Here is a 15,472-nt window from a genome sequence, read left to right as displayed (position 1 = left end):
AAGGCCCGACCAATCCCCGCATGCAGGTATAAATACCCTCGACCTGATCCAAGAAAAAAGGGGAGGGGAGAAAATTTAATTGATCACTCCACTGACTTGCTCGTCAGAGGGACCTCGTCGGGTGATCCCGACGAGGGTCATTTTTATAGGAAAACACGATTATCTCACGAAGACGAGTTGCCAACCACCCCAGAGAAAGAGAGACACAGCACAACATACATAGCGCTCGGATCAGCACACTAAGGAATGCTGATCAGCACCTCGTCGTGAGGGCCCGGTCGACCTCGGGATCCAGCTCAGCCAGCAGAAAACTCCCGACGTTGACCCGTGGACCGGGCCGTACTGACTCATTAGCTATGATACATTTGTTCACTAAAAGATATACATTCATGTTAAGCACTCGTTTCATCTCACTTATTAAAGGTGGACGAATGCTACTTATGAATCCCAGATTGAAGTGGAATCAGAAATGACCATCACAAACGTCTTCTGCATCGAAAGAGTTACTTCCGAGCAACATTGGCTAACAATTGGTGTATGAAACAGAAGCATAAGATCTTCTACAACTGTGTGGGACAGAGGGGACTCACGCAATATAGTGGAATCCTCATCCTGTACGTGAAGCGACAGTTGATTCCGATGGTCTTTGGCTGTAGCAGAATCTTTTGGGTTGCAATCCTTCTTTCTTTCTTTGTTTCCCTTGTCCATTGGCTGGATGAAAAGCCACCACCGATGTTGCTCGTGTTTTGTGCTGCTACATCTGCATGACCTCATCGAGGAAACATGTTTTAATCTGTGCTGCTGCGACCCGAGCATGAACACTTCATCTCTGTTTTGACTGTAGCATGCTGCCAGGAAAACGGGCATTCTCTTCGTGGAACGGATGCGACACAAGGGAAAAATAGGAAGGGAAGTCTCCAAGAAAGAGGAGACACGATCATAGAACATAGACAGAGGCTTCGTATGAGTTTGTGCCAAGAGAAACAACCAAGTCATTGAGCTCGGACTGTCACATGTTTTAGCTTGTTACAGCTTCATCTATTACAGATGTATGTCGATCATTATGAATTCAGGCATGAGATATGATGCTAGCTGAAAGTGATGGTAACCTTTGAGTACCGGAGGAGACAGATGCGGCCCTCAGAAGAGAATCCACTTCCACTTCCACTTCCACAGGGAATGTGTTGTGTTTAGATAAGGGTACAGAAGTTGGTATCATGGATAGATAAATCTGGAATTCTCGAGAAAGGAGATTTCTGCACTTTATTCTTCCATCACCCTCCACTCTCCTTTGCCTTTGGAAGATCCTCCAACATGTGTGTCATCGAATTGGAAATCCACCAATCCATGTCAAATGATTTGGACAAGGGAGACCTTTTTTGGATGATCTATCTGATCCCTTTGGAGCTGAGTCACGTTGGATAGGTAAGAGATTGGAGTGTCATCCAAATTGGTCATCCAAACACTGAATGCACCGTGCGCAGATCACATCACTGCAGAACGTTGTGTTTTCCGACGATTAGAATGTTAAAGCGGACATGATTACGACTGTCTTTTGTGTTTTCACCACATTGGATCGATGATAGGCTGAAGATCTCTGCAGAATCTTTTCAAGGAGCAGCAAAACAATACCATAAGAATGCCAATGCAGATTAGGAAAAATCATGTTATCGTGACAAGTGAAGAAGATTCATTTGTAGTATGGTGACATTGTCAAGAATCATCGTGCACATTTCTGAGAAGATCCACATCCTCAATCCATGCCGACCTTATGGATCCAGATATATCAGCTCTAAATATTCCAGCATCGAAAGCTCAAAAGCCTGCCTTCAACTGAAACAGACGACCCCATTTGCCATACCTTGCTCTCGGTGAAGAACAAGACACCCCATTTTTCCCCGGTATGAGTGTGCCAATCCTTTTAGCCTCTTCGTTCATCGAAAGCTCAGCCTTCACTCTGTTCTTCAGCTGCATCAATTGGTTATCATCGTTGCCTTGTCCCTATAATTTGAACCTCATTGATTCGAGAGGTCAGTGTGGGCTAATTATACATATTACCTTTTCTAGTTAGTTTTGTTAGTATTTCGATTCCTCTTGTACTCTTAAAAAGTTACATTGACATTTATATAGTAACGAAAATAAAACATCTAGGTCTATTTATCTAAACGTTGTTAGTTTTATTAATAAAAACACGAAAACAAAGGGTAAAAATATAATTTTAACATTCCAATTTATGGTGACGAACGACATCGATAGTAATAGACAATAACATTGTTGGGGCCGGCGGATGACTATTGTGGATGAGGAGAATAATAACGAAAGATAAAGGCCGCTCTACACCTGCATTGGGGCCTACGGATGACTATTGTGGATGAGGAGAATAATAAGGAGAGATAAAGGCCGCTTTGCACCTGCATTGGCATCGATGCAATTATCGAGCGACATTGTTCAACATTTGCATAGACATCGATGAAATTATCGAGTGATATCGCTCTGTATCTATGTCGGCACTAACGCAATCGCCAAGCGACGTCGCTCTACATTTGTGTTGATGTTGATACAGATACTGAGCGATCCTTTCGTCGCTTGGCAACTATATTGACGTCGATGCCGATATAAAACAACGATCACCTCTCCCCATCTCTCTTCTCATCCACAACACCTACCCATAACCCCCAACGACATCATTGCCTGCCACTATCGACGTCATCTATTACCATCAATTGAAATGTTTAAATTATCTTTTTACTCTTTATTTTCGTTGATAAAATCATCAATAAATGGATATGAATGTTTAACTTTCATAATTATACGAATACTAATGTCATTTTTTAAATTTAAAAATCAAAATGACAAAAATAACTAATTACATGAAATAATATATAATTAATCCACTATATATTTAATCAAACATGAATTCTATCGTACAAACTTTTGAGATCAAAAGAGACCCACCATAATTTGCAAAGATAGCCGAGAGGTTGATCCACGTCATCAATGACCTTAAGTAAAGAAACCTGAGAATGGAAATGCTTGCTGTCTTATGCTACCAATCCATGAACCACAAAGATATGACTTCCAGTGAGGGGCAAATGGTTCTTGAAAAGTCCCGACCACCCTATGGAACAGTTCAGGAGACAACTAAGGCACTAGAAACACCAATCATGTTCTTTTTCATTCAGAGAAACATCCTCAATATCAACAGCAAAACAATTCACTCCAGTACTATCCTGAACTCAGCATGATAAATCCACCAAAAGCCAGAATTTGAAGACTAACACGCTGCTGTACACTAAAAAGAATCTGTTTGCGATAAAAAAAAAATAATGCAAATAGAAAAAGTTAGAATAGGTACACCAATTAATTTCACATCTTCACTACCTAATAATCATAAACCCATTACTACTACTACTACAACAACAACAACAAAACAGAAAAGTCCCAACTATTTGGGGTTGGGATCTTTTGCTCAAGGATAAAATATCCGTAGAACTTGTATTATAACATGGTAGTGCCATCCAAATAATGTTTTAAATGTGAGTGTCCTTGAAATCCGATTGACACTCAATACTAACAAAGCTGTTGCAGCACATAAATCAGGACTTTCTACAACACACTTTTCAAATAACAGTAACCAGAAACCTAAAATGTTCACGGGGCAGAACGGTTGGAATATAACTAAAATACAGAAGGATTCAGAAATTCCAGGATTCCAGACATTTATTTGACTCGAATAACCTAAACCAGAATCCAGTTCTTAATACGGGAATCAAAAGGCCAAAAGGAGGGAAAAAAAAGGCAATTTACAAGGCACCAATAGACTCTTCTCCATCTTGCTGACTCAAGGCTAACAATACAAAAAATTAACAGATATAGAAGAAATACAAAGAAAGGGGTTGAAGAAAGCTACCTTTTACCTGGCCATCCAATTAAGAGGGTTTCTAACTACACCAGCATATGACAATGCTCAAGTAATAAACAATTTGCCTGTTTCATATGGCATGCATCTCATCTGACTTGACTAATGCCCTTGTTTTTCTATGCTTCCTTAGTAGCACTGGCACCTGCAAGCTGTTTTGAGTTCGTCGGTATCTGAGAATTGCCCGCAGATTTTTTCTTTCTTCTTGGGTTTCCCGCAGCAGCAGAATCAATCAATGGTCCAGACCATGCTGTCATTCCTCCTTTCTGGTAGGGGAACACTGTGCCGAATGAAGCTTCGGGGGGGTCAAATGCAGGATCCATATGATGCAAGGACTCCAATGGGTAGCCAAGTGCTCCATCCTGGTGTGGTGGGGGGAACTTTTCACTCTTACTCTTTGCATTAGCATGTGTAATCAGACGCCTTCTCTGCTAGTTACAAAAAGAAAAGACATGTTATATAGATATCCCATGGAAGCTGCATGGTAATAGAAGTTACAGCTCTAGTTACATATTAGAAATAAATAGCAGCCTCTTAGGAGTATACTCGGAGTATACTCATTCATAATTTCTTTTTTACGGAAACTCTCCATTGCCAAAATGAGTGAGAATGTGTCCAACCACTACAATTTAAGACTAATTCTAAAGTCAAGGCCTAAACGGGTATAAAGTACAAAACACCAGTGGAAGAGAAAGAAATAATCATTAAAATTTTAAAGAACTGTCAAGACCACAAGTTTGTCTATTTGAAGCAAACAGGAATTTCTATGGGCTTGTGTTGCCTTTTCCTTTGGTTACAGTTCATGAACTCAAAAGGTATTCAGGTTGGCCATATGCTGAAATATGAATGATATTTGACAGGTGAAGGTAAAAGAACTATGCATGCTAGAAGATCATCGCTGCAAAAGTCTAATATGTTCATGCTTAAGTAACAGTCTGCACACAATTGGAATGAATAAAAATATGTACACTATATGATATACAAACTTTGCTAACAGTCTATGTTATGTGACAATTATGGCAAACTCTAAGCAAAAACCTTGCACCTTTGTGACATCATATAACTTGCTCATCAGCTAAACAACAACAACGAGCTGTAACATCCCAACTATTTGGGATTGGGTATATGTATCTTTTACTTCCATTTAACTCTGCTGAGATTCAGTAAGAAAATGTATAGTTAGAAATTATCCAAGTCTAAAGCAGGCAGAGAATGCAAAAGATAGAACATGTTGGTTACGGGGTACTTTAAAATACCCATCAATAAAGTGCACACAGACTGGTATTTGTTTTTCTTTATTAGTTCCGGTTGATACTCAGCAATATTGGTATACTGGTACCATACCGGTCCAGTACATCACTGAAACTGGTACCAAACCAAGAAGTCAAACCTTGGTTATTTGGCCCACAGCAATTAATTCAACACTTATATTTGTAGATGGGAAATCAACTAGATGATTCTTTAGCAAGATAAATATGGCTTTTGGTTTAACTACAAAGCTATTCTATTCAAACAATTTTAGAATAGCTTAATTTTAAGTAATGACTAAAACCAAACAAAATAAGATTAAGGGATCAAATAAAGTGCAGTTTTGAACTTCAGGTCGTGTTTCCTTTTTTTTTTTTTGATATTCAATAACATTTTTAGTTGCTGACTTGGAAATGCAAAAGGATTCAACTTCCTTCAGAAACCAAGTATGCTGGATAATAAAGGAAAAAACTAGTTATGCTGATAATTTACCGAGAAGCATCTAATTAGGTCTGAACTAATCTCACCATTTGAAGAAAAAAATATCCGTACATTGTGCTGTGAGCAAAAAGTATTTCTGCAATACAGGCTCCTTAAACCTCTTCTCATATCTCATATACTCTCTTTTGAAATCTTTTATTATATCCTTTATACTATCTTTACATGCTGAGCTTCTAAAATAAATAATTCCATGCAAGTTATTTCCTATTTTCAGCTTAAACTAGTTCCTAAACTAATAAAGGTCGGAACCCACACTATGATGTACCCAGAGGAGCAGAAGTTCCTACAGTTCCTGCCTTGATTGCAGGTCACTAGTTGTCCAACTCCTGGCGGCCAGTTTCATTGTCTAAATTAAGTCCTACACGTAGTAGGTCCATTACTATCAGTACAATAGATGGTCATAAATTATGGAAAAAGAATTCCCAGACCGCAAGGTATGTAATCCAATGTTTCAAAAAATAACTTTGGTTACCAACAACTAACTTAAATACTCGGCATAGCAGCAGAACAATTTCATTAACATCATAAGAAGATGACATAAAAAGTAGCAGTTTATTTAACATACATCTATGTTTACTTGAAGTTCAGCATTAGCATCTGGGGCTGGAACTGCCCTCATAGCTCGGTCACGTGTGCGTGTCTTCTTCGTTCCATTTATGTTGCCTTTCCCTCCAGCAGTTTTCAGTCTGCATAAGTTGATCTCACTAATTACATATAATAAATTTGAAATGAACAATTCAGTATCCAAAATCACTTCACGATTCATTGATATCTTAAATGTCCTTGTGGCCATAACTTTCCCTCTAATAATTGCTAGACAGGACAAGCATTCATTGAAAAACTGCAACTTTCATAGAAAACTTGATTAAAGGGTAACAAACTATATTGCTTGCCATTATTTTTCAGACGGAGTATAATAATTACTTATATAGAAGACTCATCTTACTCCACTGACACTATCACTATTATTGAGTATCATTATGGCACTGCTATGTTATATCAACCGCATAAAACACAATTTCAGAATAACAACATAGGACAAACACTACTACAAGGAATATCCAGACATTTATAAGATCAGATTATTTCTGAATCACCAGCAGACCCTATTAATAAAAAAAGCATGTGATAATGAAAATATGAGAACTGATTTTCACTGAGAAATAGGTTTTGAAGCATTATCAAAAGAATTCATTGGATGTAGACCAAGGAAATCAATAGGAAGGTAAATAAAAAAAACCTTCTTGTTTCTTCATCCCGCAGTTTAGCATCCATCTCCTTGCTTGGAGGATATTTTGGCAGGCTGGATGGCTCACATGCATATGGTGGAGTACTAAAGAACTACAAAAGGCAAAGCAGGTCATGACGTTGATCATATTACAATAAAGAGATACATATACTGAGGAAAAAAATGCACATAAATTGCCAATACATATAAGTGGGGAAAGCAAAGCATGGAGCTAATAACAAATTATTATTAGTAACTTCTTGATAATTCCAATCTAGCATGCCGTTCTCTCACCTGAATCAATGGATGGATCTCAGCAAATGAGAGATTCACTTGGCAGTGGATATAAGTTTTTCCTTCTCTTGTTAGATGAGAAAAAGAGGCAGGGCTCATCAGACCAAATGTTGAATTTATGCTAAGTCAATCTTGTCAATTTAAGATGCCAAGTTACCACTGCATCAAATCAATAGACGAACCTTGCCATATGGCATAAAAAAAAAGGAATATTGTGAACTTAATAGTGGTTGACACATCATTTGTGGGAATCTCCTCAGCCATGATTCCACAAAATCCATGCATAGAGAACATTCCCCTACATGCTGGAATTTGACTTGGGCAGCTAGAGGAGGTAGCAACCATATGGCAGGCAGATAGCTGACCAATGTTTTGCCCAATTGGAATTGTTGGAAATTAAAGAATGGACGAGTGGAGGAAGGGAAGGATTGAGAAAGAGCAAGAAGAGCTAAATGCTCATGATTATAACTGAAGCAGTAGGCTGCATATATCATACGTGTCAATGCATGTGCCAATATTATACCCAAAACGGAACAATCCTAGAGAGGAGGCTTCAAAATTTGCATCAGATATATTGTCTTCTTATTGATCTTCGCAACTATCTAAAAATCAAGTGTCATAATTTTTTTTTTTTATAAAAGGGTAAGCGGCGAAGGCAGGATTCGAGTCTAAGACCAGGACCTTGTGAGAACTATAAAAGTATTTCATTGACATAAAGCAGTGCCCAGAGTTACCAGTTACCACTACTGTGTAACAACAAGAAAACATATAGAACTAGAGCTTTTCAGTTAAGCAAATATCATGCTTGATTAATTTCTACATGAACATGAATTTGTTATTGTTCAAGTAACCAAAAACATAACCAGAAAATATACTATCAAGAATGAGCAGGATAAAATCAAAAATATATTAATAAGAAGTTCCTTCCAAAATAACAACAACAACCCGTAATGCCTCATCCATTTGGTGCCATCTACTTCTAAAACATTCATAGAAACCAAAACGGTGAAAAGGCCATGACATTAACAAAACAGCCTTATTATCAAGCGTGCAATGAGCTCCATAGCAGGAAAGAAAAAGATCAGGCCATCACAAGTACTAACAAAATTGTTGTCCAGAGTACAGATATCATACAATATGGAACTCACTTCACTATTTAATGCAGCTGTGGCAGTTAAACGTTCAGCTGGATCGATTGCCAGAAGAGTTTCGATTAATGGCAATGATGATGGTGGAAAATCCTTGAATGTCTCCTTTATACAACGTTTGTATGATTGTTGAGGTTTAAAAATTGTGGCATGTGGCAACCTTGACTTCTTCCAGTAGTCCTCTGAAGGGGAACCACAAAGCTTGAAAATCTTATGCAGCTGCTCAACCTGATAAATGAAGCCATTCATCACACAGTAGTCATGATATGTAGAAACCTTATAGAAACAACAAAAAGTCAAAAACATTGTGCTATTATGTGTTATCAGCATGGTCATGGTAGTATATGTATAAAAAATTAAACTTGTAACAATGTCCAGGCAATACCTTTGATAAATCAATATTTGGTCGGTCCACGAGGAATTGTCCGCTTTGGGCAATGAGCATACCCGCACGGTTTTGTCCTTTCGGAACTCGTGAGCTCCAAAAGGTACCTCCGAGGATAAAAGTGACCCGGTGGACTTATAAGCTCTTGGTTCCCCTACTCCTTAATCAATGTGGGACTAAATGTCCTTATCAACCTCAATTAGTAACTTTACATTACATTGTGGCATCTCTCCTATACATGTACACCTTGAGTTGAAATTATGGAAGAAATTAGGTCAATACCCTCAAACGTTCTTGATTGTTAAGGGATTTAGTGGACTAATCCTTTGCAAATCAACTGACCAATTTTCCAGTGGCACTAACAATTTCTCTGCTTGCAGGAGGAAAGCCACATATAGTGACCATCCTCACACTTAGCATTGACAAGAGCTTTGTGCAATGGGCCTCCCTTAGTGGACTCAAGCAAATACAAGTTCCACAAGCAAGGAAGATTTAGTAGCAAGACACATTGGATACATTTTGATGGTGTAAACTTGTATTACCTTGATCTCCTAGAGAATGTGACTTAGGTTCTGCCAGCATATTATATACCAAACTATAGCCACTCAAAGGTGATTGATATAGTCAGACTACAGCTAAAATTACCTAGAAGTAGGAGAAAGCAAGAGCACAATCCAATAAAGGATCAAGAAAATGTACAAACATCCAGAGTCAATCTCAGAATTGTTTGCACATTTTTCTAACAGGCCCCATTGTCCGTCAGGTTTTCACAGAGAAGGGTATACCTAGAAATGTTTATTGAATGCTTTTAGAAACAAGTCCACTAGAGATGCAAGCCTATCTAGTCCTTCTGAGATTGAATTTTCATCCCAGACATAAAATAATTTGTACAATGCTACCTGTTAAGACCAGAAAATGCTGCATTGCTGATAGAAGAATTCAATCTAAAATAGTTCATTTCATAAGATTATCATGTATAATCGGATCTCTCCACCTTCAACTATAATGTAAGAAGAAAAAGGATGCAATCAGAAAATATATATCGAAACCCACATTAATGTATCTCGACTTACAATGAAGAACATTGTAATTTGTTTTATCTTATAATCTTTTTCTTTTGATCAACTTTTATGAATCATATCTCATGTCCCAATTTACACATCAAGTCCAACATATTTTATGGCCAACCATGCTTCAAAATGTTCTCTATATTTTTTGGTTTGATCTTGGTCACTCTTAGCCAAATATTTAGACTATCTTCACTTCCAAATTACCCCTCACTACTTCCCAGAAGTTGCTTGCTTCTGGTTAGTCATCATAACAGATGGGTTATCTTCAGATGATTTTGCAACTTCTTGCATGAGAACAATACTTTGAAAATTGGGTATCGCCAACCAATACTTGATCGAGCTATGGTGAACCAGGTATATCATGTCAACATGTTTTTCTTCACACAAAGGGAATCTTTTGGAAGGATCAGTCGACAGGAACTATAATTCTGTGTTCATGGAACTGAGCTATAATATCATACTTCCACTGATTCCTTGTCTTGCCTTATACTATTAACAAATCCTAGAAGCACATATGTACCCATCTGCCTGTGCATTTTATGTTATCTCGATCAGACCATAGAATGGAAACTTGAATAGATCCCTGATTCGTCACTTCAATTTGACTTGCTCAAACTTCAATAAAATGTTTATCATCTCTTTTTTTAATTGTAACCTAAATTTGGCCACAACTAGCCAATTCCATATGATCCTCAATCTTTTGGCTTGGCTTCTCAACTGTGCTCTTCGCATCCTCTCTTTTTGGTAAAGACAATTCTAGACTTGCATTCTTGTCAGGATTTTACCTTCAAAACTGTGTTAAGCACTTCAACAAAGCCTATATCCTTTGTTATGGCAAACATTCTAAATTTGCCATCACAAATCATGTTTCTGATCACCATGTTTTCTTCTAGCAAATATCTATTGCTAATTATCACACCTTGGTTTAACAAATCTATTACAAGAATGATTTCAATAGATGTAACACAAGAATATATGACTCTCATCAGAATATTGATTACATCAATTTTCTCTACAAATTGTTCATCATCTACCATCATCAAGCCTACCATCACTCTCACACAGGTACCTTTAGCTCAATAGAGCCAAAACGTAACCTGTATATGTGGATAAATACACCTTAAATTCCTAATCAGTATATAACATGTTCTTTATATTATCATCTTTCTGTATCGGCAATGATATACCGAAAGATAGTTAAATACCAAATAAAGGGAAAACAATAAAATTTTTATGGCTTCTTCCTCAGAAGTTGTTGTCATGTACCATGTGGAAATTTGGACGTTGCATAGCATGAAATCAACCAATTACCTCAGTCCTCCCAGGCATAATAGGTTTTTCGGCTAACAACTCTGCTAAAATGCAGCCTGCACTCCAAAGATCTATACCCACACCATAGTCAGTGGCTCCCAAGAGAAGCTCTGGTGCCCGGTACCATAGAGTGACCACCCGGCTAGTCATTGGATGCTTATGGGTAGGATCAAAGAACGTAGCTAGGCCAAAGTCTGCGATCTTAAGTAACCCTTCATTATCAATCAGGAGATTGGAACCCTTAATGTCTCGGTGCAGCACACCATTATTGTGACAGTGCTCCAATCCTGACAATAATTGGTGCATATAACACTTCACCTGCCCAAGCACAAATTCAGAAACCCGGCATGAGAAAGATGATACATCTAAGAGGTGAATAGAGTGGATATATCTTGAAAAACCAACCTGAGGCTCGGTAAACTTAATCGTGGGACTCGCAGCTAGACCAGCAAGGTCGTGCTCCATATACTCGAACACCAAGTACAGACTGCAAGTCATCCTGGAAGTCACTAGACCTTCCAGTTTCACCACATTAGGGTGATCCAACCTTCGTAAAATAAGGATCTCCCTTGCCATAAATTTCACACTCTCTGGCTCCATATTATCGAACCTGACCTTCTTCAGAGCCACGATTTTACCCGTCAACATGTCCCTAGCCTTGTAAACGTTACTGTAGGTCCCTTGCCCAATCTATATCACAACAAAAAGTGCTGGTTTTAGTAGCAAAACCTCACTGAAACAGGCAAACAGGTAGAGACCGCCGAAGTAAAGGTGGAAGCTAGCCTTGTCGATCTTCTCGAAGGTGTCGGCGCGTCGGGGCGTCCAGCCCTTGATGGCCTCCCCAGCGACATTGGAAAGCCAGGAGGGCCACCCGGCGGCCACCAGCTCGCCGTGGACGTGGCCGGGAGGGTTGCTCAGCCTCGGTTCGGGCCTCTGCCGCCGACGCCGCGCCGGACGTTTCCCTGCCGGCCGTTCCGCATCTTCCTGCCGGGTGGCGACCTCGGTGACGGTCGCAGAGGCATCGACGACGGTCTCGTTCCTGGGCAGCGTGGCCTGGGACTTGCGGCCGGAAGCGACGGGGGCGACAGTGCGATCCTTCTCCCGCCGGCGGCTGCCGAGGGAGGAGGGCGTGGGGGGGGGAGAGGCCTCTTTAGCGAGGATGCAACCCATAGCTTAGCTCATCACCGCCGCCGCAGCCGCCGCCCGGAGGTACAGGAAAAGGAGAACCCGAGGAGGGATAACCGGCGGCTCGATCGGAGCTCCGGCGACGGGAGCGCCCTGGTTTTAGGGTTGGGGCTCGTCGTTTCCCGGCTTCTAATTCGATGTTTTGTTGTGTGCGGAGAAAAAGATGCCGGCTTGGGAAGCGAGGAGAAGGTTGAAAAGATAAATTAGAAAAACAAGGGCAATCATAAATAGGAAGAAGACGAGCAGGGGATACAAAGCGGTATGCTGATTCGCGCAAGCAAAGGCAAATAGATCCAAGGTAATATCCAGTTTGGTTTTTGTTTATACTTTACACCAACCGGTAAGTTGCTTTGCGGAAGACAAGAGCAAAGACGACGGTATGAAGTTCCAGTAATGTATTCAGAATTACTTCACTGTTAAGTCGGAGCGGAGAGAGAGGGTGACGGAAAGAGTGGCAGCGCAAAGCGGCGGCGGAGGAGGTCAAACGGAAGACTTGGGAGCGTGTGGATTCGGATCCGACATGGAGTAGATGGACCGGGTGATGTCCGATCCGACCCGCAATACGAGTGGGTTCAGTCAGACCACGTAAGACTGACTACGTACATCATCTCACACTCTGTTGAGGTGACACTGTACTGAAATCAGGTCATGCGAGACTACATCTTCCACGTGATCTCCGTTTTACTTGTCTTCATCTGCTGGTTTACTCTCCGAAGACCATTCGTCACTGCAGAATGGAGCAGCGGTAGCAGAGCAGCAGACGGTTTGGGTTGCTCCGCCCAGTCAAAGTCCAAGCCAACAGCATACTCCCCATCAAGACAGAAAGCTCTCAAAAGCTTCCATGGATCAGGCAAATGCTGGAATCTGGCAGTCACCTTTCTCCGTCCCCTTCCCACCAGCTGCCTGTGGCATTGCTGTCCTGCGGCTCAGTAGCCTTCGTTGGGATGCTCTCGTGTGCACCGTGACAACCGACTGAATTGTGATATTCCATTCAAGGACCTCTGCAGTTCTTCAATAGATCATAGAGGAGTGTTGAAGTTCTTTATGTTTTTTTTCTGAAGCAATGGCCTACCAGGATGAGAAAGCAGTTCATTTGATTCGATTATGATGACTAGACCTTTATCAATTGACTGATTAAATAAGCTTTTTCATTCATTTTTATCTCGTTTTAAATGTGCACTGCTAGTGTACTAATTTCACTTTTTTTTTTTTTTCTATTTATGCTTTTTAGAGAGAGACGGTAGGGATTTTTGGTGTCAATCGGAGCATTTGCTATACCAGAGATTAGAGGCAAGATGTTCTTTGTTTCCTTATAAGAAAAGCAAACATCGTAAGATATCAGCGGACATGTCATTGATATAAAAGCTAATCAGAATGAAGATCCGAGTCTCCATGTATCGCTCTTAGAATTCAATCCATCATCCATAAACTACCATTGTTAAATCATGTTTCTGACATCGTCGAGGTGTGCTTTACAATGGAAAGTTTTGCAGGTAATGATAAATAATGGACAGGAGGCGACAAAATATCCCATTCCTGTTCCTAACGCATGCATAAGGTGAAGAAGACGAGTGATTCATTCCTAGAGAGAGAAGAAGACTACCGACCACCACTTCCTTATTATGTGATGATGGAGAAAGAACCAATCTTATTATCTCAGTATCTATTCCTTAAGTTAGCTAAAATTATGGATATGAGTGTTATCCAGAATGATGTATGAACGAGATAATTTGGGGTTATAAGCAGCAACTTGCCACATCTCCTCCTCCTATGAAGATCGTAATATGTCCAAACAATTTCTTTCCTAAGCAAACATCTATATATTCCCTTCACACTGTGTGTCGTAATAGGGAATGACGATTGCGTCCGATCAATCGACGAAACGCCAATCCTCCATTAGCGCTCTATAAATGGAGGAGCAAACAACCCACGTCCCTCAGCAGCAGCCAGCACACTGCACTACCGTGACTCCCGCCATGTCAGCATCCGCGTCTGTGCTCTCTCTCTCCTTTCTATTCCTCATCTCTTTTGGGCCGGTCGGCCTCTCCCATGCCGCTTCCAAATGCTCCGTGCCGACGCCGCCGATCAACATCCCCATATTCCCTACCGACATCGACCTGCTGCAGTTCGCGCTTAACCTGGAACACATGGAGGCCGACTGGTTCTTGTACGGCGCGCTCGGCTACGGCCTCGACGCCGTCGCTCCTGAGCTCGTCATGGGCGGACCTCCGCCCATCGGCGCCACCAAGGCTAATCTTGATAACGTTACCAGCGCCATCATGGCTGAGTTTGGATATCAGGAAGTCGGTCATCTCAGGTCGGTAACGCATGATACATATATGTCGTACTTGCTGTGTTTCATTACGATGATTCTGTTCTCGCTTCTCAGGGCCATCAAATCGATGGTGGGTGGCTTCCCCAGGCCAGTGATCGATCTCAGCGGCAAGCACTTCGCCAAGATATTTGATGACGCTTTTGGATTCCATCTCGACCCTCCCTTCGACCCCTACCTCAACAGCGTCAACTACCTGTTGGCCTCGTACGTAATCCCCTACGTTGGGCTCGTTGGCTATGTGGGCGCCAACCCCAACATCAACGGTTTTCTCTCCAAGAGAGTAAAACACCCCTTCAACTAATCTCTCTCTCCTTCTCCCTATATATATATATATATATATATATATATATATATATCCGTCTCTTGTATGTGTAGCTACACAGCGGATGCAGAAAACAAATCGTATCCGATGTATTGTCTACTTGGTGCAGCTTCTTGCAGGACTGTTGGCAGTTGAATCTGGGCAAGATGCAGTTATAAGAACCCTACTGTACGAGCGAGCGAATGAGGTCGTCCAACCTTACAAGAACCTAACAGTGGCAGAGTTCACCACGAAGGTGTCAGAGCTAAGGAACAAGCTGGCTTCTTGTGGTGTCAAAGACGAAGGCCTTCTCGTCCCCGTCGGCTGGGGAGCCGAGAACAAGACCAACAGCAACGTACTCTCGGCCAACGTCAACTCGGTCGCTTACAAGAGGACGCCGGCGGAGATCCTTCGGATCGTTTATGGCACCGGCGATGAAGGAACGCCCGGAGGCTTCTTGCCGAATGGTGGCGATGGTGCCATTGCCAAAGGGCTTCTTAAATTTGCTTAGAATCTATGTATGAAACATTGGGGATGCCATTTTTAA

The 15,472-nt window shown here is 41.0% G+C and overlaps 2 protein-coding genes across 2 annotated transcripts; one reads left to right on the top strand and one right to left on the bottom strand.

The window, feature by feature from the left end:
* Positions 1–3,694: 3,694 nt before the first annotated feature.
* Positions 3,695–12,510, bottom strand: LOC135653363 (probable serine/threonine-protein kinase At1g54610). The gene is made up of 7 exons (XM_065175268.1): positions 11,888–12,510; positions 11,510–11,794; positions 11,105–11,422; positions 8,339–8,566; positions 6,909–7,009; positions 6,234–6,354; positions 3,695–4,347 (listed from the first exon to the last, which is right to left on the bottom strand). Exons 1-7 carry the CDS (start codon positions 12,272–12,274, stop codon positions 4,039–4,041), a joined length of 1,749 nt encoding a protein of 582 aa, XP_065031340.1. The 5' UTR covers positions 12,275–12,510; the 3' UTR covers positions 3,695–4,038.
* Positions 12,511–14,199: 1,689 nt separating this feature from the next.
* LOC135652989 (ferritin-like catalase Nec2) lies at positions 14,200–15,472 on the top strand. Its single transcript, XM_065174394.1, has 3 exons — positions 14,200–14,606; positions 14,679–14,904; positions 15,056–15,472. Exons 1-3 carry the CDS (start codon positions 14,200–14,202, stop codon positions 15,434–15,436), a joined length of 1,014 nt encoding a protein of 337 aa, XP_065030466.1. The 3' UTR covers positions 15,437–15,472.

Source organism: Musa acuminata, chromosome BXJ3-11 (assembly GCF_036884655.1).
Source record: "Musa acuminata AAA Group cultivar baxijiao chromosome BXJ3-11, Cavendish_Baxijiao_AAA, whole genome shotgun sequence".
NCBI classification, from domain to species: Eukaryota; Viridiplantae; Streptophyta; class Magnoliopsida; order Zingiberales; family Musaceae; genus Musa; species Musa acuminata.
The sequence above is the reverse complement of the archived record's forward strand: the minus strand, read 5'-3'. Positions and strand labels throughout refer to the sequence as shown.

What these genes read in the sequence shown, in the direction of transcription:
- LOC135652989 (XM_065174394.1), top strand. Translation starts at nt 14,200, where the DNA reads ATGGAGGAGCAAACAACCCACGTCCCTCAGCAGCAGCCAGCACACTGC. An exon ending in CAGGAAGTCGGTCATCTCAG is followed by an intron (nt 14,607 to 14,678) that starts GTCGGTAACGCA and finishes CTCGCTTCTCAG; the next exon opens with GGCCATCAAATCGATGGTGG. An exon ending in ACGGTTTTCTCTCCAAGAGA is followed by an intron (nt 14,905 to 15,055) that starts GTAAAACACCCC and finishes TACTTGGTGCAG; the next exon opens with CTTCTTGCAGGACTGTTGGC.
- LOC135653363 (XM_065175268.1), bottom strand. Translation starts at nt 12,274, where the DNA reads ATGGGTTGCATCCTCGCTAAAGAGGCCTCTCCCCCCCCCACGCCCTCC. An exon ending in TTAAGTTTACCGAGCCTCAG is followed by an intron (nt 11,423 to 11,509) that starts GTTGGTTTTTCA and finishes GTGCTTGGGCAG; the next exon opens with GTGAAGTGTTATATGCACCA. An exon ending in AACTTCAAGTAAACATAGAT is followed by an intron (nt 4,348 to 6,233) that starts GTATGTTAAATA and finishes TGTAACTAGCAG; the next exon opens with AGAAGGCGTCTGATTACACA.